Below are 21532 nucleotides of genomic sequence, written 5' to 3' on the forward strand. Positions count from 1 at the left end.
GATGGGCGGGAAAGAGCACCCAGGCGCTGGTTAGCAAGGACCTGGCTACGTATAACAAAAGGAAACATGAGTTTGAATATAGAACTGACTATAGAAAATATTAGTTGAGAATATATGAGGGAACATTTGAAAAACGCCTAAGGAAATAAATCAACGATAAAATTATCATCTTACGCCAGATATACATTATTTACTGTATTTCGATTGCTATTAACACAATTTGACATTCTACTAGCACTTTTTATACATTAGATAATAATAACAAACATTTTTTTAAAATCATTTATAGGGAATTAAATTAGTACGAAAGATTTATATAATAAAATAAACAATTAGTTTACAAGGTTAAATATTACTAAGCACTTTTTATTATTTATACAACAATTTTGTGTTGAAATTATATCGAATGCCGAAGCTAAGCTCTATAAGGCGTGGAAAAACTAATATTCGTTTATAAATAAATGGGGGTGTGTTTGGAAAAACGCTACGACTCGTCTTGCAACTATTTCGATAGAATTCATTCAGATTTTATACAAAAATTAACATCGAAAAAAGAATATCATTTTATTTCACTAAAAACTAAGTTTTTCTATTTTTCAATAACGTAAAAAACAAAAGAAAAACATTGATGTCAATGTAGGAGATGTTCAAAACGCTCGCCGCGAACGTCTTAACAATAAGCTAATCTGGTATAGAGACGTTATTCAACATTTGTCTTTATAGTCATCTAAGTTGAAGGATTTAGTCTCTAAATCGTCTCGAATTTAGGTCTAATCTGATTTAAAATTGTTTTTTTAAAACACTTTTGATTTAACAATGACTATTTGCATAATTATATTAATCAATAAATCACCTACAACATGAATATCAAAATAAAAATAGCATCAAAATAGAAATCTGTTTTAACAAATATAAATTAATTTTTCCTTAGTTTTTCGCAACTCGAAAATATGTAGCAGCCATCAATCAAATTATTCGTAGTTGTAAGTTGTAGGAAACAATCCCGTGACTTCATTTGCTTTAGCTACTTGTCCTATTACCTCGTCTTCTACATCTTAGCTGCTCTAAACAGACTTTACAAGATTTCCTTCTGGTTTCATTGGACTTTCTCATCACTACTATTGATTTCATCATGACTTTGATAGACCTTCTTTGTTTCTTCTTCTTTCTTCCGTAATAGATTTAAATCCTGTTCCTTCTTCGATTTTTTTCCTCGTCCTGGGTCTAGATTGTCACTTCACCTCTTTCGAGGTCGACCTTTACTCTGTAGTTCGATTAGATATTCATCCCTTACCATTTTTACCATCCTATCGACTGTCATTCAACTTATTTGTTGATTCCATTGTTTTTTACGCTTTTCCAGAAGTTCACCTGAGAATTTGTGTCTTCATTCAGATGTCCTCCTCTTATCTTGTCTTCTACGTCTCCTTAACAGGTTATTTCAGTTTCAAGGTACTTCAATTTCATTCTCTATCGTATCATTCGACCTTTTGGTTCTTATTTGAATCTAATGGGTTCTTTTGATGCTTTATTCTAGATAAATATTATACTGTTTTCCTGTGAGAATAAAGCTATTTAATAATTCTTGAAGATCATTTTCGGTACATATCATTGCGTCATTGGCATGTTTCTATTGTATAACAGGTGAATAACTTCTTCCACTTGAATACATTCAAAGGCTTTTGTGAGGTCTATGAACCATATGAATGCTGATTTGTTATATTCTAATGGATTTCTGAACCAGTTATCAAAGGATCTTCCTGATCTGGATCGTTGCTGATCGTCTTCTAATGTTGTGATGGAGTTAATTGTGTTGACCTTCTTTTGATTTCAATTATTTTGATATGACTTCTTGTGACTTTAACCCTTAAACTGACGAGATATAAACCGATGACTTTTTTTTCTCGTTTTCATGATATTTGGATTTGATAGAAAGCAGTATGGATTTCAGAAAGGAAGTAATACACTCGGTACCACCGTAGATTTACTTGAATACATTAGCAGGGAAATTGATAAAAATAAATATGTAGCTGCAGTGTATATAGATTTGCAGAAAGCTTTTGATACAGTGGACATGGAGCTAATGTTGGAAAAGCTAAACAAAATGGGACTCCAGGGAACTTATCGAAGGATCTTCCTGATCTGGATCGTTGCCGATCGTCTTCTAATGTTGTGATGGAGTTAATTGTGTTGACCTTCTTTTGATTTCAATTATTTTGATATGACTTCTTGTGACTTTAACCCTTAAACTGACAAGATATAAACCGATGACTTTTTTTTCTCGTTTTCATGATTTTCGGATTTGGATTTGATAGAAAGCAGTATGGATTTCAGAAAGGAAGTAATACACTCGGTACCACCGTAGATTTACTTGAATACATTAGCAGGGAAATTGATAAAAATAAATATGTAGCTGCAGTGTATATATATATTTGCAGAAAGCTTTTGATACAGTGGACATGGAGCTAATGTTGGAAAAGCTGAACAAAATGGGACTCCAGGGAACTTATCGAAGGATCTTCCTGATCTGGATCGTTGCCGATCGTCTTCTAATGTTGTGATGGAGTTAATTGTGTTGACCTTCTTTTGATTTCAATTATTTTGATATGACTTCTTGTGACTTTAACCCTTAAACTGACAAGATATAAACCGATGACTTTTTTTTCTCGTTTTCATGATTTTCTATCATTTAGATCTCAAGTAAGATGTCGTCGATTTAGGGGGTACTGAGATTGATAGTTATTTAACTAGAAATTCATAGAATTTAGCTGAAATCACATCTTTTGTTTCCTTTCTTTACATTTAGATAGTCTTTTTAATTTTTTTCTTCAACTAACCATACAAAGATGACATGCTCTATGTCGGCTCAAAATAAATATGAATACTTTTTACGCAAGCCATTAAATTTAGATAGTAATTAGTTTTGATTGATTTTGTTGTATATTTTTGTTTAAATAATGGTAAAACAAGGCCCATGGCCATTCAATCATATCAGTTAGATGAGAGCAATAAATTAAGACATCAACGCATCTTAGCACAAAATAATTTTATTAAAAATAATAATTTATATATATAATAATAAAAAAAATAATATAATAAACAATTTAATAACAATTTAGTTATCAAAAGAGTATTAATTAATTAATTATTAATGATACGTTCACAAAATGCATTTTTTAAAACAGAAAATCAGTTATCACGATTTTTCTTTTCTATAATTGCATTCAATACAGTATTATGAAGCTAAAACAATTCACCGCATTCCAAAAAACACTAAATTGTTTGTACAATAACAAAAAACAAATTACATTTTTAGGATGAGACGCCATTTCAGTGTTTTGTTGATAAATGTTGTTATAACTTTCGTTGGACGTAAAACAGTGTGACCAACACATTCGCAATGAAATTCCCTTTCCCTGAGAGAAAGAACCAGGTCCAAAGGTTTACCGCCGATTTTTAAAAAAATTATTGAACATATGTGATACCATGCCCGTTTAAAGGTTAACGGATTTCCTTGATTCTGTACGCAATCCTTCCTTTTTTAAATTTATTACTATTCTTGATTTATAATAAACTATTTCAGTTCCTAACCTAAATAATTATAGGATTTTTATTTAACGGAACACATGTTTATTTCCGCCGGAAATACATACTTTACATACGATCGTAGTAAAGTATCGAACTTGAGGACTTTATTTATATTCGCATGAGTTAACAAAGACAGGCGATCTAAATATATCTTAAGATATATTACTTAATAACAACCTACTATAAATAGCCTTTATTCTTCATCGGCTGTCGTGGTTTAAGGTCATATTCATTTTGGACCTTGCAAGTAGAGTTTTATTTGTTATAAGAATATCAAATTTTGTATCCATTACTAATTATAGGATGACAAAAAGTTACATAAGACAGTTAAAACAAAAGAAGGGATAATGGTGCATGAACCACAAGAAGTAATGCAGAAATGGGAAGAGTACTTTCAGAAATTACTAAACGGAAACGAAGCAGAACAAGCAAAAGAAATAGAACAAATTGATCTAGAGGAAGACGGTATTAAATTAGAAGTACCAAGTGAAAAAGAAGTGAAATCCACAATAGCAAAACAAAAAAAAAACAACAAGAAACCAGGGGAAAGTGGAATTTCAGCTGAAATGTTGAAATACGAAAGAAAAAAGTTGCAAAAAGGAAGTAAGAATGGAGGAAAGCAGTAATATGTCAGATTTCAAAGAAGGTGATGACTAATTTCCGGTTATACCGAAGGTCGACTATAAATTTTTTATTTTAAATAGAACACCCTATATATTGGAATTTACGTAAGATTTTAGTATACTTTTGTCTAAACACTTTTTTCGAAAAATGCATACTTTTTGAGTTATTAATTTTTTTGTAAAAAAATTTGACCGTTGCAGACCCTTGTAAATTATTTTTTTCACGTGAATATCCTTAAAGATATGAAAATGGTTTCCGTTCGTTTACTTTTAGCAAGGTCAGACGTATTTGAATCTATGTTGGAAAATTTTTCATTTTATACAGGGTGGATATTAAAAGTATTCAAAGTTTAACTTCATAAATATCAAATTTCTTCATTTTTTTTAAATAGAACCACCCGTTTTTTTCTATTTTAATGCATTCAAGGGCGAAAAATAAGTCAAATTTATGTATACTTTCCTATATTTATCTAAACCTCACCGTTATCCAGATATTAAATGTTTTCTTTAAATTTTTAGACATTTTATTTTTATCCGTTGATACAAGAACTAAGATATTACAGAAAACATTGATTATCTGAATAACGATAAGGTTTAGGAATAAGAAATTATACATGAATTTGCCTTATTCTGTACCCCGGAAAATAGAAAAAACCGGGTGTTTCTATTTGAAAAAATTAAGATATTTGATATTTATGAAGTTAAACTTTGAACACTTTTTATACACACCCTGTATAAAATGGAAAATTTTTCAACATAGATTCAAATACGTCTAACTTTGCTTAAAGCAACCGAATAGAAACCATTTTCATATCTTTAAGGATGTACTCGTAAAAAAATAATTTATAAAGGTCTGCAACGGTCAAATTTTTTATAAAAAATTTAATAACTCAAAAAGTATGCATTTTTCGAAGAAAGTTTTTAAACAAAAATTTAACGTAGATTTCAAAAATGTATTAATATACAGAACCGGAAGTTGGTCATCTTTGAAAATATTTTAGTTATAAAGATCGTATCCAAAAACCTAAACATAGAAATTTTCATGATTTTACTGTAAATATTTTGCCATATCCAGATAGTTTTAACTCATCGTGCAACACCCGGTATAGTTTCTATTTTTCATACAGTGCAGAATGAAATTACAATATAATTATCTCAATTAGTTATTTTAGATTTTTTTGGTCATGTAAAAAATCAAATTCAATTGTTGTCTGAAAACCAGGACGTTGAACAAGCCTTGTTATAAACTTGTACCTCAACAAATAATCTGTATCTCAATAAATATCATTACAGTGGTATTAATATATAATTAATTAAAGTTTTTTATCAAATTGGACCGAATTTTTCGTATAAAATTAGAAATGTGATCAAATATAGAGTATTCCACTTTAAAAATTGTCTTATGGATTTATTTAACAACTTTTGGGACATCCTGTGAATGATTTTAGATGTTAGCCGTAATTGATGTTCATAAGGCTATAAAAAAATGTCACCGTTTGCTACTAACCGTAAAAATGCAGATGAATCACCCTAATATATTTTTAAAACTTAATAACCACAAGTTGGGATGTATTACTTTACACAATAGCAAAATTTTTTATGTATTTTGAAAGTTTTTTCATTATTTTTTTTTTCTCTGCACAGTTGACAGTTTGACTTGAAACGGTTGGTACACACGTGACTGGTGATCGGTACAGGGAAACCTTTCCGGTATACCGGACGTGTGTGCTGAGCTATATTCATCTATTTATAACAATAGAACGTGACATTGTGTTATCTACTGTTTAATATTGCCATTTAAAAAGATATAATTCATTCTAATTCTTCTACATATTAAAATAAAAATAATTCTTCTCAGATTTAATTTTCATTTTTTCAGAAACATTCGTAGAAGACGAACCGGTGTATATAAAATATCATCAGCTTCGGAAGGTTTTCTATTCAAGGACAACAGCATTCTTAGTACATTGAATATTGGAAAGAGGTATAGTATATCTGAAGTAAATGGTTTTATTTAGCCACCCATTATATAAGTACAAAGAAACAGTTTTTTTTCGGAACAGCTGGTTACTATTCATAACGATTCACCCTATATACATGTCTTCGTAATTAAAAACCGTAATATAGGTTTAAAACAAGAAGAAATAATGATTGTGTTACATTGGAAACTTTTTAAACAAACCTGGTATATCCACTAATTATCTTATAAATTTATTGATTCCGTTCCTGTAGGTGATTATTTGACCATCAACATACCAGAATTACAAAAAAAATGCAGATAGTTATTTGCTCATTTAAGATTTCTAACAATACAGATCATGTGGTAGAGGGTTGGGTATTTACAGTAAATATTCAATTAAAGTAAGTGACCGTTACTTTATAACAAGTTTTACTAGATGCGATTAACCTATTAAACTGAACGTACAATATTTTGCATCAAAGTCCAATTGCAAATAACATTTCTTGAAATAGTGATCGTAGTATTTTTGCATAAAAATAGGTATATGTAGAAAAGGATATGTGTGAGGAATATTTTCAAAATAACACTAAAATACCTAAAAATGGATGGAGTTTCAGGTAAATAGTAATTAGTAACACTTGGTTTTTATGCTCTATTTGTAAGTTTTTGGTTATAATTATAATGTTTTGGTAAAACATTAATTAAGCCTAACGTGTTTAATGTGTAATTGGCTGCCTAACTAATCATCATTAAATGTACTACTAGTTGCCTATTACAACGTCTATAACAATGGTCACATAGCGCATAGCCCTACAGCCACCTACCGGTAGTGATAATGATCGGGAATGTGTTGAACGTTCGCTAACAAGTTGAACGTTCGTTGTAAAGCCGTTTTTTATTTCCTATTAAGCAAAACTATTATTTGATACAGTTAATCCTTACTCATATTAGTTATATATGATATACAGGATAAAATAAAACAACTTATGTTGAAATTAAATGCCGAAAAATCACCCAGATGCACATTTTATTTTTCAGTTTTCTTAATGTGTTTTAGTTTTTTGTCCCCGATTTGTTATACATTCATTTAATATAAATAAATTATACATATTATTTCATACTATTTGAATACTTACTAAATATGAAGACATATCGGCGATACACCAATTAAACTGAACATTACAATATAGACAATTTCATTTTTATACTCGACCTTACTAATGCAAACACTCCCCCAATCGCAAAATTTTTACTTGTGTTAGTAAAAAGAGATTTATACCAAATCCAGATAACTTATGTTTATTTTGATTATCCCAATAACATGTATTTGTTAGAGATTAGATTTGGACTTAATTAGAATGTATTAATTCTTGTTAGGGAACCCTTTTAATTACTACAACTTATGTACTGTTTGTCCCAAAAAAGCTTACATCAATTTCATGTTTTTAATTCAAAATAATGCCTGCTACACACTGGGAAATGTGATTCTACACTACAATTGGCGATTTTAAGATTTGGATTTAATGAAAATGTAGTTCTTGTTAGAAAACCATTTTATTTAGCACAATGTATGTACTATAAGTCCCAAAAAGGTTTTATTCGCATCAATTTCATGTTGTTAAATCAAAATAATGCCTGCTACACACTGGGAAATGTGTTTCTGCACTACAATTGGTGATTTTTATATTAGGACTTTATTAGAATGTATTAATTCTTGCTATGACACCCTTCTAATCACTACAACTTATGTACTGTGTGTCCCAGCAAATTTTACATCAATTTAATATGGTGCATTCAAAATAATGCCTGCTACACACTGGAAAATTTATTTCTGCACTACAATTGGAGCTTTTAAAATTTGGACTTGTAAGTTATCTTTTTTATTTACCACAATGTTTGTATTGTAAGTCCCAAAAAGGTTTAATTTACATCGATTTAATGTTGTTAATTCATAATACTGCCTGTTACACACTGGGAAATCTATTTCTCATTTAGTGAATATGAAACTTGGACTCTTACAATTACTGCTACTTATGTACTGTGTGTCCCCAGCAAATTTTACATCAATTTAATGTGGTGCATTCAAAATAATGCCTGCTACACACCGGAAAACTTATTTCAGCACTCCAATTATTGTTTTTAAGACTTGTGACTTAATGAGAATGTATAATTATGAAGCATCTTATATACTGTGTGCCCCAAAAATTTATACATTAATTTTATGTGGGGAATTCAAAATAATGCCCGGTTCATATGGGGAAACCTGTTTTACCTGGGTTCAGCATCAAAAACCCCAGTTTGCAATTAAATCGTGTAAGTATTAAGTCCGTTTCTTCCCCTTCAACAAGAGTGTTTGTATTGCTTAATGAGGCTTCTACATAGTTCAGAAATTGAGATGAATGTGAACTCTGATTGATTATAATGTATCAAGAAATAGCAGACATTGATATTTTATCAATTATTTTTGCTCCGTTACTACAAATAAATGTCCTTTAATTGACCTTCACGAAACTTTTATGCTTTCTACATTTTATACTAACTTCTTCAAGTTCAAAATTTATTTAATCTTCAGGTACTAGGCTAATTCTCGTGTAATAAGGATAAAAGATTGTATTTCATACAAATAGGATAGTTTTATTCCATAAATTTGAATAAAAAAATTGAAATTAGTAATTAACGAAGTAATCTTGTTTTATTAATATCTACCTTGCTCAAAGCTGAGCGCATATGTTATACATGTCAATATTGTGCAAATATTTTTAATAAGTGCGAACATTAATGGGTGGTAATCATATTGAATGTGTCGATTTCTATTTGAGTATGTGTATATACAGTGTGCGAAGAAAAGTAACTTAACAATTTAACAATTCCACTGAATTAGGAAAATAGAAAAAAATTCCACTGTTCTTATTGAATTTTTTTATAATAAATAGATAAAAGAGAAAGTATCGCAAATTTAAAATGTTCCTAATCGTTTTACGATTACTTTAATTATCTATCTTGAAAGGTAGGGACAAGTGAAAAGACTCAATACAATAGATATAATTCAGAATTTGTCTAATTTCATTTAGAATGTGAGATGCCCACTCAAAAAATGGGTGATACGGATAAACACAATTAGCAATAATTGAATATGGGTTTATTATTTTTCGAAATATCCCTCAGGTGTAGAAAACCGTTGGCCCCTTAATTTATTTTTGATCTGCGGGAGTAAAAAGAAATCTTGGGAACCAAACAAGGACTGTACGGCGGATGATCCATCAATTCGATGTTTTTCAGCATTTCTTTGCACCAATGGACGCAAGCTTTTTTCAGTGATTGTCGAAATATGCGGTATCCAATGCGAACAAATATTTTTGACATAATGAATAATTGAGAATTGAGAATAATTGAGAAAAATGAGAGCTACGCCTGCATTGTGGGACATCACGATTAAATAATATGGGAACAGAAATCTCCAATATGACGGAAGGTCAAAAATGGCTTCGCCTTCTAAAACAAGGATGAAATATCGGGAAAAATTTATTCACCATTTTCTTTTTATGTTCTCAGAATTTGCAGCAATAATGTTGCCAACATCTTCAATGGCAACATTTTGTATACTGGCTTTGACATTTTGCCATCTTCGTAAGTCCTCAACTGCTGACCCGGCAGACTTCGTGCTGTCTTAATCGATAAATAAAAGACCTAAACCTTTGTCTAAAATAAACTTAAATAAAAAAAAGAATCAATTGAAACAGAAAAAGCTCGATGTGAATGAAGTTTTATTACTTAAAAAACAGAAACTTCCAACGACTGGCCTTGCGATTTATTTATGGTCATCGCAAAGGCCAGACATTGTGGTACGATATGAGTTTGATCTTATGCCATATTCTGAAGTTTATAGAATTCACGGCGTTATCCTCATGACTCAGCTCTGCCCTTTCGACACTGGTTTTTGTAGTCTTTGGTTACTATTTTCAGACCAAACTTTCTAACAAGTATAAGAATTTATATACTTGTCCTACATGAAGAAACACCTCGCACTATTATTTTATTTCTTATAACAACATTTTCTTCAAGTCTAATATCATGTAGCTCCAGATATGCCTGGAGTTAGTTTTTATTTAACGTCATGAAAAACCTATTTACGTATGATTTTACACAATCTAACTTTGTCACACCGCTAAAAACCATTCTTCCTCAACTTTTTGCCTCCAAAAGTATGTAGGTGCCGTTTTTTCCTTGCATAAATCAATTTTGAATAGTTCTTATCAAAACACTATCGTCGACATCTACTTTTTTTGCGTTTTATATTTATTGTCTTTGATATGGAATGATGCAACTTCACCCTTATCAATATTATTAACTGGCTTGATAATATTTTTCACTCTATCCTGGTTAATACCAGTTGTTTGTGCAATCCATTTCTGTATTTTTGCCAAAGGAATTAATGTCTTATCACGTTTAGTCTCCATCGTCATAAATTTAAATACTTTCACAATTTATAGCATATATAAACGCCTAGAGTATGAAATATTCAGTTTACTTAAGTATAAAACGCAATCTCACAATATACTTATTAGTTCTTGTATTTTAGCTTAGACAATACACCAAATTAAAATATTCATACTATTGAATTTCATTTCAAAATAATATTTATCAAAATCCATAAAGCTATAAAACCATATGACTATTTTTTCAAGTCAACTTACCCACTCACTCCTACCAGTTATTTTACAAAAGAATAGAAAAAAGTTTATTTTGAAAATTCACTAAACTTCATGCATTCAACTAAACAAAAATACGAAAAATAAACTTATATAAACCAATTGATTACATTGCTTTTCGAAAAATTTTTCAAAATGATGACTCTCAGCTTCGGAACATGTTTGTATACGGTTTCTCCCAGATAAAATTGTAATTAGGTGTTTTTAATATTTTTTATCGAATCTACCATTTAATTTAAGGTATACATATATTCGGTAGTTAATTTGGAAAATAATATTTACATTCAATTATTACTCATACAATGTTTGGATATTTTCTTTTGTTTAAAAACATTCTACATTACTCTAATTATGTCGATAGTTTTGAGATGAATGAGCAATAGATATCAGCAAGCAATTACAAAAATTATGCACCTATTTTAAAGTGGACGTGGGCTAGTGACGCCTCTGTATACTGTTTAATTGAATTTGGTGTCGATACGATTGAAATAGCTGTCTTAATTACTTATTTTTATATATCTAATAGTGGTTTACTTTCGACTAAAAATCTTTTTAGAAAAATATCCGAAGAAATTTTGCCACCTGGTAGCCCTGGCATCTTCCGGCAAAAAGCTACAACATGCGATCACTTATCTTTCACTGGATACGCTAGAGTGGCAAAGCAGTCATTCGGTAACCTTCTGTCAAGAAAAATGGCGACCTCCTCAAGTCAGACTGCAGTGCCTTGGCCGAATACCAAAGATGATTACGAACTGGGAAAAGTTATCGGTTAGTATTTTTTATTAAAGTGTTTTGCGTGAAAAGTTCTGTGTCACAGTGTATAATAGTTTATTGGTCAAGTAATGTATCTGCAGTAAAAATTGGATTTTATGTCAGTTTTAAGGTTATGTACTTTTTTGGTGTTTTTAATCCGGTACAAGTTTTTATGGTTAATGGCCATTTGTACGTATTTAGTAACTACATATTACTTTCTATAACTTTTATATCTTCAATTTCTTAGTAACTCTTCTCGAAAGGCCTTTCATTATCCTAGTAGAGATTGAAATACATATTGAAATATGCAGTTCACCTAGATTTTTAAAAGTTAACGGGTAATATTTTTGAATTTTAATATAATTATTTTACATATAATTAGGACTTATAAGTTAAAAATAATTTATAAAGTTAATTTTTTGTAGTTAGGTATATAAATAACAGTAAAAAATATATTCTTTACTATCCTATATTTTTAGAACTTGTCACATATAGTCTATTCTTCTCGCTTTCGTACTCTAGATTCTTAATTGTTCAATTGTATTTCTGATAACAGAATTTTAAAATATCTTAAGTGCTCTGATATCCAAGTTAATTATTGTGAATGAAGAATAAATAAACAAGCAATTTTAAAAAAATTAGAGATACATTATACATTTAAATGAAAATAGTATTTGTATGATTCAGAATGTGAAAAAGTTGTTTGTATATTTGAATATAATTATTTGTTTTATCAAATTTAGTAAACACATAACAAAACAATTTATTATCTACTGAGAAAATATGTTTACTCATTAATCTATTAGAAACAAGGTTCATTTGTAATTGTATTATGATTTTTAGATTCCAGAACAAATAATTCCATTTACTTATTTTTTTTTAATATTAAAGTATATTAATACAATTTTAATCTACCACCATGTATATTTCTTTATGACAAAATCAACTACCTTCAGAGCGAAATCTGAATACCAAAAAGGCTGGAATAGCAATTTTCTGATTAATTGTTAAAAATGTGAACTTGATCTTTTTTTAAATTTAATTTGGGTATTTGAGAGAATCATATTTATAAAAATATCTTGGAGATCTTGAAACCTATGGTAAGAAATTTTTTGGTTTCCATATTAACATGGAATATCAAGTTTTTCATTTTAAATGTTGTCTCCTATTCCTGAGATTTCCTTTCATTTCATATTAAAACTTCTAATTGATCAATAGAGAACACCAAATTGCTTGTCACTTAATAAAATCTGTCTGGTCTATTTATTTAGAAAGTATTAACATAAGATGAGAAGTGAATGTTTTGAGGGCACAACTTTTTACCAATCGCTTAAAAATATTTTAGGGAATAAAAGTATACTTTTAATCCTTGTTTTTAGGGAATAAAGAGGGTCCATTAGGACCCATTTTCAAAAGATGGTAATGGAGAAGTATCCTCCAAGAAGGATCTTCTATTAAATAAGTTTTTATAACAACACATACTATACTTTATAATTGACATTTTTTATATTCTGATTACTGACAGTTTTTTATATTTTAATTAAATCTCTTTACAAGTTCGTTGGGTTTGAATCTTTTAAGGCGACTTACCTCTAAGTTTTATTTGGTTAGTTTTTCCTTACAAGTACATTAGGGTGGGTCCATATTTTAACATTGTAACTTTAAATTTCATCTCTTACCCAAGGCACTAGAAGGTCTCTTTTGAAGATAGAATTAGGCATGCACGACGGGGCGTTTACAAGAGTTCTAAGGGCTTTGTTCTGAAACCTTTGAAGGATTTCAATGTTGGAGTTGCAGTAACCCAGAATTGAATTCCATAGGTCCATATGGGTTTTAAAATTACAGTTGTCCATAATAATATGCAGAAGCACAATGTAGTTGGAACCAATCTAGTTGCTAATAAAACAAAATAATGCAAATATATAGCTGATTTAAGAGAGTAAGGTAGACTTTTAGACATTATTTGATATTTTCGTCACATATTTTTATTGGCTATTATCAAAAGCAATATCAAAGTTTGATGTTTAATTATTAAATTTGATATACTACAAAGCCAGGCGTCAATTTTTATATATTATATTTAATAATATATTTTAAATTTACACTAAAATAAGAAAAAAACCTACCGCAAGTACTTGGTTATATTTAATCAAAATAATATAGGTATTAGCCAATGTCTTTATTGAAGAATTACATCAGCAACATGCATACTTTTTAATAAATATGTTGTTAATTTAATTGATTTAGATTTCTATGTATTTCAACTTGTCTGGCCCCTATTACTACTGATCACATTAATTATAGTGGCTGGCTGTATACATTTAATCTTGTATTTAATAAAAAAAATTGTGGCTATTTATGTATCAATGAAAAAAATGGATAGAGAAGTTTATTGAAAGAAAAAAATTGCAGCTGATTTGTTACCAAAATAGTTAAGTCTCTTGCAGTTTGCCAATTTCCCAAAAACGTCATTAATGCTAATTTTACATTGGTATAATGAAATTTTTGCAGATTCAATAATATCAATTCGTTATTTATGGGAAACTTATTTGGAAAACAATTAAATTTCTTGCTTTAGGCCCCAGAAATTTATTTTTGTGTGCTTTAAAATTTTTAAAACTTCACTTGATATCGTTTGGAATTTGTTGCTTATTGATTTTGCTGTTGTACTTGTCTACAGAGTCAGTAGCTATAAAGGAATAAGAGAGAAGCCATTTTTTTCTAGAAAATTAACCCAAAATTACTTGATGATCTTAGAACCTAAATTTCCCATATTTACAGATTGTTTTAAAGATCTTTTAGATCATTTAGAAATTGAGATGCATTTTGTCATAATAATTATCTACAGAGCTGACAATAAAGTAAACACGGAATTATAAAAATTTGCTACACCAAGTTAGCATTAAGGTCTGAAGCATCGTCTGGTGTGTTGAAATGATTTTTTTGGTAATTAGTTAGCTTGTTAGACTTTTTAATTATTGTTAGTGGGTCCATAAGTTCAAATAATTTTTTGTTCAAATCTAAACTTTTTTGACCTTGACCTTTTCCTTCTTCCTGTCCAAGTTTCTCTGTCCTTTATAAATAGTTTATCAGTAGCCTCAAAATGAGTTTTATTTCTGTTTGTACATTATTAACAAACAATCCAAAATCTTTATATTGACACCAATGAATTTTTAATGTAATAAAAATATGATAAAATATGTAATTTCATTATAGATTTATATTACTAGTTGCTACCTCACTATTATACATATTGTTATATATTTCGATGATTTTAATAAATATTATCTTGAAAATATATATTGTAGTTTACCTCTTACATAAAAAGTTGATTTGGTAATGTTTTGTAGGAGTTGGCGCAACTGCAGTTGTTCATGGCGCCTTATGTAAACCCAGAAACGAAAAATGTGCCATTAAACGTATAAATTTAGAAAAATGGAATACATCGATGGATGAACTCCTAAAAGAAATCCAAGCTATGAGTAGTTGTAATCATGAAAATGTCGTCACTTACTATACCAGTTTTGTTGTAAGGGAAGAATTATGGCTTGTCTTAAAACTATTAGAAGGTAAGTGCACTTGAACTCTATCTGTTTTTTTCTTTCATTTGTTTCTGTTCATTGACCATCTTGAATGTTTGAGTAAAGTCCTTATCTGTTAGATTTCTTATTATGTCTGTATATTTTGGGGCAATCTTCTTCTGATCTTCCTCTTCTATTTTTATGTGTTTAGATTTTTCAATTTTTCTTTACAGTTATTCACTCAATTTTGACCATCATGATTCAATGTATTGTTTCAAATCCTTCTGATCTTCAACCATCTTGAATGTTTGAGTAAAGCCCTTATTCGTTATTATATCTGTGTATCTAGGGGGCAACATTTCTAAGTATTAATTTTTCATAAAATACTTAGTAATAATAAGTTTGAGTTGTTTTTTCAACCCATGCATTTTCAGTTAATATGATAACTGTACAAGAGCAAAATACATCCTCATCAAAAATAATTATTATGAGTGAATACATTAAACAGCAACACAATTAGGCCAGTAAGAGAACAAAACAAAAAAGTCAACCAAAACCAAAGTTAAATTAAATTGTTGTTAATGATAAACACATGTGCTTATAAAGTAATAAAACCAATCCTTTACCCAATCTATTAACTCTATTTAAATGATTTAAACACAATGTCTTGTATTGATCTATTTAATAAGATTTATTGTCATTTAGGAAGGATGAGAATATTTGATTGGATTAATTAATTTGATAATTAAATCAATGTTTTAATGATCGTTATTTTCAGGTGGCAGTTTGTTAGATATAATCAAACACAAAATGAGGGCAACCAATTGTAAACATGGAGTGTTTGATGAAGCAACTATCGCCACTGTTCTGAAAGAAGTTTTAAAGGGATTGGAATATTTCCATAGCAATGGACAAATTCATAGGTATAATTTCCAATTTATCAGATTATAATTATATTCAAGTATATTATTTGCGAGAATATTTTATTTTTGAGCAATTATTTTATAGGGACATAAAAGCTGGTAACATTTTATTGGGTGAAGACGGTACTGTCCAAATTGCTGATTTTGGAGTTTCCGCCTGGCTGGCTACAGGTCGAGATATATCCAGGGAGAAAGTTAGGCATACTTTTGTTGGTACACCCTGTTGGATGGCTCCAGAAGTAATGGAACAGGTACCATACAAATTATTGTTAACATTAAACTTGATAATTTTTGTATTATGTAGCATCCATATGTTACATTTACTATTATTATGTACGTTTTCGTCAATTTTATAATCAATTACATGTGTATATCTGTTTTGAAGCTGATCTAGGGTTGCTAATTATATTTTTCTTCATGTCAACACTGATTATTTCTGTTACAATGTAAACTTTTTTATTTTTTAAGAAAACCTCTTCAACCAACCTCAATTATTTTTTGTAACGTTTAATTTAGAACATCACAAGACCGCATTGATGACCTTAATACCTTACATAGTAAAGAATTTCAATTTTACAACAATGTAAAAAACTGGTATAATTAAATTAAATGTGGCTGTATGATGGATGGATGGATATGAGGCATCTTTGAGATCATTTGCTCAGTGGATCCCTCATGGTTTAACCAAAGCTCTAAAGAACACAATGAGCTGTTTGGGTTTTTGAAGACTAAGAAAAAAAGTTATATGAGCAAATGGTAGCCTATTTCTTAAGCGTTACTTGTTTTGTGACAAAAGAACCCAAACATTTGCTTGTCAGAAGTCATTGAACAAATTGAGAAAATGTTAAGAAGAGGCTTCATCATGACAATAAAACTTCACACACTGCTTTTCAAATAATTGAATTTTTAATCTACCAGAAAGGTGGAGGTGATGGGTCATCCACTAGACAGCCCTGATTTGACACCAATTTTGGTTTGTTCAGGCCAAAACCACTTGTTGTTGCAGTGTAAGATTGGCTTTAAAAATTGGTTCAAATATATGGAAAAATGTATTAATCTTATTGAATAACAATTATTTAAATAAAATGAAATTTCTAGAATGGTTGTTGATATTATATACTTACATGTAACATTCACCATTAGTCTAACTCTACATTTAGTCTTTGCAGATGATAACTTTGCTATAGAAATATGTCACAACATAGTGAGCAACTTCCAAATCACCGATTTTATTTGTAATCTAACATCCTTGGTCTAATTTATACCATCAATTTATCCTTTTCAGGATCATGGTTACGACTTTAAGGCTGATATTTGGTCATTTGGTATCACAGCTATAGAAATGGCTACCGGTACTGCACCTTATCATAAATATCCCCCTATGAAAGTGCTTATGTTGACTCTTCAAAACGATCCACCCAGTCTTGATACAGGAGCTTCTGAAAAAGATCAATATAAGGTAAATAAAAATATTTTCAGCTTTTTAGTTGGTTTATTAATTCTGTCTTGGTAAGTTCTGAGAAAATGTAAAATCAGTGACAAAGGAACCTGAAACCCCAGTAAAAATGATTTTATTTCTGTAATATTTGGGTTATCAGGGGGTTTATAATGTTAATAATAAAAATAAGTTTCTCGTCAAAAACATCAGTAGATGTTCGAAGCTCTATAATTATGAGTATTCTTCTGAGATATTATTCCACGCCAATTGAATCTAAATTCCTTAACTTTCTACTGATTATGCCCAATTGGAGGTCAATCTGGGCATCTTGGGGACCAAAGTACGACATTAATTAAAGCGTAGTAGAAGTAGGTCAAAGCTTGTCTGCCTTTATGTGGTTTGAGGAAAGAAGTCAGATGAAGTACCAATATTACTTGATTGTATTAATATGCTTATGAGCTATAAGCAATGTTACCCCATACTATATCTCTGAAAAATCAAACAAAGCATTGAAGGTTATGACGTTCACCACGTTTCGATTTTATTCTCGTTCTAATTTCATCCATGCCTAGATCCGGTACTCATTTTTTCATGTCCTGAGTTAAAAGTAACTAAGGTCGTCATTAAAAAACTCCAAACCTTTATTGTCTATAAACACTTCATATTTCAAGATCCCTTCCATATTCTGGAACCCATTAAATAGTCAATGATCTCTTAAAATTAATATTATAATATCCTAATGTAGCTACCAGTCCACTAGACTATACCAGCCGATAAGGAATGTCACAACAACGAACTGAATGGATGGCTGAAGTATCAGATGGAATCTTATTGAAAAAATATTTCAGGTCTAAGATAAGACCAAAGATTCATTAGCAAATCAGCTAAGAAGCATGAAGAACTACTTGTGATGTCCAGAAACATTTAACTGGTGTCACAATCGTACTAATGGTAACTGAGCTAATCAAGTGTCCCGAACAATGCCAGCAGGAAACCTGGCGAAATTTCAAGGGCACTGCAAAAGCAGGGACTATGATATATTCCCACCGAGGACTCTCAAAGCTCAAAGCTTCGACATCTATGTCGACTAGTGCTTTTGACAAGGCCCGGTGCTGCAACATCAGTGGTACAGAGAAAAAAAGGAAAAAGAAGGCCATCTCGGATTAACTAGATTTCCAACCTTCTTCCACCCAAGCTTGCTACTCGGAGGCCAAGAACTCCTGGTTCTACATCCATTCAACAAAGAGCTGGCTCCAGAAGCCGTAAAACTGCACCTGCAGTAGGGTCTGGTGCTAGCTAGCTTCGTGCTGGCTGGTGCTCTTAAACAGTCTCCATCTAGCGGTGAAAACAAGCGACCACAGTTTTCCCTTTTCGGCTGGTTAGGAATTATATCTTAATTCGTCAAAAGGTTCAAGCCAAAGGACATTGATGATTGATAATTTCAAGTGGGGGTACGAAGAGCCTATCAAAAAGCCTATTTCAGCAAAAGACTAGGTCCCTCGAAGGAGTAGCATTAATACCTTAAGAATTATGGTAAAAACCTCCTTTGAATGGAGAATACCTATTATGAAGGCAGAACAATGAGATACAGAGACCATTAGACCAATATACAACATCCAGAAGACCAATCATTCAATATAAATATTTTGATAACCAACATGACTGTATTGTCAATAATTTCAAGTTTTTCGTATGAATAAACAAATAAATTCATTTGTGTGGGAGTTATATATAGTAAAAAATTATCGAGATCTGGTGGAATATTGGCTTTGTTCTGTTCTGTCATCAATATCTTGGATAAATTATCACTTTTCATTCGATAGAAGGCAAAAGAGAACTCTCTAAAATACCTCGAAAAGTGTTCAAATGCCCTATTTGTTGATATATATTGTTTTATTTTCATTCAACTAACATTTTGTTATACTTATAGGCATATGGTAAAACTTTTAGAAAACTAATAACGGATTGTCTTCAAAAAGAACCTGGAAAAAGGCCCACCGCGGCCGACTTATTAAAACATGCCTTTTTTAAAAAGGCAAAGGATAAAAAGTATCTTCAGTCAACGTTAGTAGCAATAGGACCCAGTTTAGAAACCAGGGTGCAAAAGGTAAATAAATTATACCAATTCATTAACAGGCAGTTCAACTTGATGTTATGTGGAGTCCAAATTCAGTTTAGTTGATATTTTGCACACAATTTTTTCGAGTCTTGACTAATTTGTTGAAAATTTATATTAAATTTTGACAATAGTAACCAAAATACAAATTTAATATTAAGTCAACTCAAGTACAACAAAAATAATTAGGTTGAAACTTTTGGAACCGTTGCGTGAACTGAATCCACAGTTTGGTATTATTACACAATGTCTGGTTCTTCGAGCCTTTCAAAGATATTTGTTTCGTATGGGGCTCGAAGGACCAGACGTTATGATATGATCTTTTTAGGCGTCTAAACGGCAACCTGGTGCTTCCGGACGTTTGCACAGGAAAGAAACGGGAGAGTGGGTTTGGTCTAGTGAAGACGAAGATGGCGGATCGAGTGATAGCGACAACGATATTAAGCCTATGAATACTTTAGTATCAGTAGGATCGTCAGGTTCGGATCACGATGAACCTAGCGAAATTGGCGACCCACCACCGGTGAATCTGGTTCTTAGGATGAGGTAAGGTAAAAATAATACGGAGCTACAACTGCCTCGGTTTTGTTACCCTTAACTTTTGTCCTTAGAGAACCCCACACGCAGTTTCATACCTTCAGGTACGTGTATTTTTCCTTTCCCATCCCAATTTCCTTAATATTATACAATTATGTTATCGAAATAAAAGATATAACTTGTTTTAGAAATGCGAAAAGGGAATTGAATGACATTAGGTTCGAATTTGCTGTTGGTAAGGATTCTGCTGAAGGTATAGCTAGTGAATTAGTTGGTGCCGGTCTAGTAGATGGCAAAGATATTATGGCTATCACGATAAACTTGCAGAAATTAATCGAACAGAGGAGTACTGTGAAAGTAGTCACGTTCGCTTTGGTAAGTTTAATGAATACAGTAGGATCTCGTTAATCCGATCCTATTAGGGGATTTTTAATACGGGATTAGTAAAGGTAAATTAAACAATTTTAAATAAACTACATTTTTATTGATGTGATATGAAATAGCAAAAGAAAATTTACATATAATGCTTAACAACAAAATAGTCTTTTTATTTTTTTGTTTCTTAGAATTAAATAAATCTTCAAAACATTTTCCAGGAGGCTCTTGAGTGTCAATATGTCTGAAACTAAAGCTCCGTTTTTTTTTTTCACTCAAATTATCGCAGTTGAGTAGGCACAGAGCGTTGAATCCGTGTTTACTAAACGTGCAACTTCCCCCTTCTCCCATCACTGTCTAATACGTTTTCGATAATCTCTGCTCCTTCCAATCAGGCGTTAATGTAAGTTGATGTCAAATAATCAGGATCATATACTAGTTGTTTGACAATTACTTATTTCGAGTCATTTAGCTCAACATCTGGGTCACTTTTAAGATGTTGGGAAAGTAGGGACAACATAACAGAATACTTGGTTTTTACTCTTATTTATTTATTTAATCATTCTCAATTGTTTTTAGTTATCTTAGGCTTATTGACTATAAGTAACACAGTTATTTTGATTAGGAAAAATGTAACTAATTACAAAAACCATTTTGTCCGTAGAGTACGGAAAAAATTAAATGTAAGAACATATTGACTATATATATATATATATATATATATATATATATATATATATATATATATATATATATATATATATATATCACAAATAAATCGTTTGGTGCTTTTTTAGACATCAGCATATGATATATGATCCCAAAGGAAACAATTCATACATTATAACCAATCTTCACTGGGATTAGAACGAGAAAGTAGGTCATTGCAATAAATGTAAACGCAGTCACTATCTTCGTCTTGTCTCACATAATAAATCTTAGCTTCCTGAGCTATCATATATCAGAGCAGTTGTACGAAGCTCTCAATC

At 30.6% G+C, this 21532-nt stretch overlaps 2 protein-coding genes across 3 annotated transcripts in view; one reads left to right on the plus strand and one right to left on the minus strand.

Moving 5' to 3' along the window:
• Positions 1-7338, minus strand: part of LOC130901950 (uncharacterized) — a 30767-nt gene extending 23429 nt beyond the window's left edge. The window contains exon 1 of the mRNA XM_057813670.1: positions 7308-7338. Within this exon, the coding sequence (XP_057669653.1) occupies positions 7308-7322 (15 nt within the window). The 5' untranslated portion in view covers positions 7323-7338. The remainder of the gene's footprint in view (positions 1-7307) is intronic.
• Positions 1-21532, plus strand: part of LOC130901949 (serine/threonine-protein kinase OSR1) — a 30013-nt gene that overhangs the window by 4541 nt on the left and 3940 nt on the right. Inside the window, exons 2-10 of one of the 2 annotated variants that reach the window (XM_057813668.1) lie at positions 6091-6195; positions 11437-11648; positions 14984-15202; positions 15933-16077; positions 16163-16328; positions 17363-17536; positions 19446-19622; positions 19960-20177; positions 20357-20543. In XM_057813668.1, coding sequence (XP_057669651.1) covers positions 6091-6195; positions 11437-11648; positions 14984-15202; positions 15933-16077; positions 16163-16328; positions 17363-17536; positions 19446-19622; positions 19960-20177; positions 20357-20543 — 1603 coding nt within the window. Of the gene's footprint in view, positions 1-6090; positions 6196-6468; positions 6789-11436; positions 11649-14983; positions 15203-15932; positions 16078-16162; positions 16329-17362; positions 17537-19445; positions 19623-19959; positions 20178-20356; positions 20544-21532 lie in introns of those variants that run through there. The other variant, XM_057813669.1, reaches the window with a different exon arrangement.

Source organism: Diorhabda carinulata, chromosome X (assembly GCF_026250575.1).
Source record: "Diorhabda carinulata isolate Delta chromosome X, icDioCari1.1, whole genome shotgun sequence".
Classification (NCBI taxonomy): Eukaryota; Metazoa; Arthropoda; class Insecta; order Coleoptera; family Chrysomelidae; genus Diorhabda; species Diorhabda carinulata.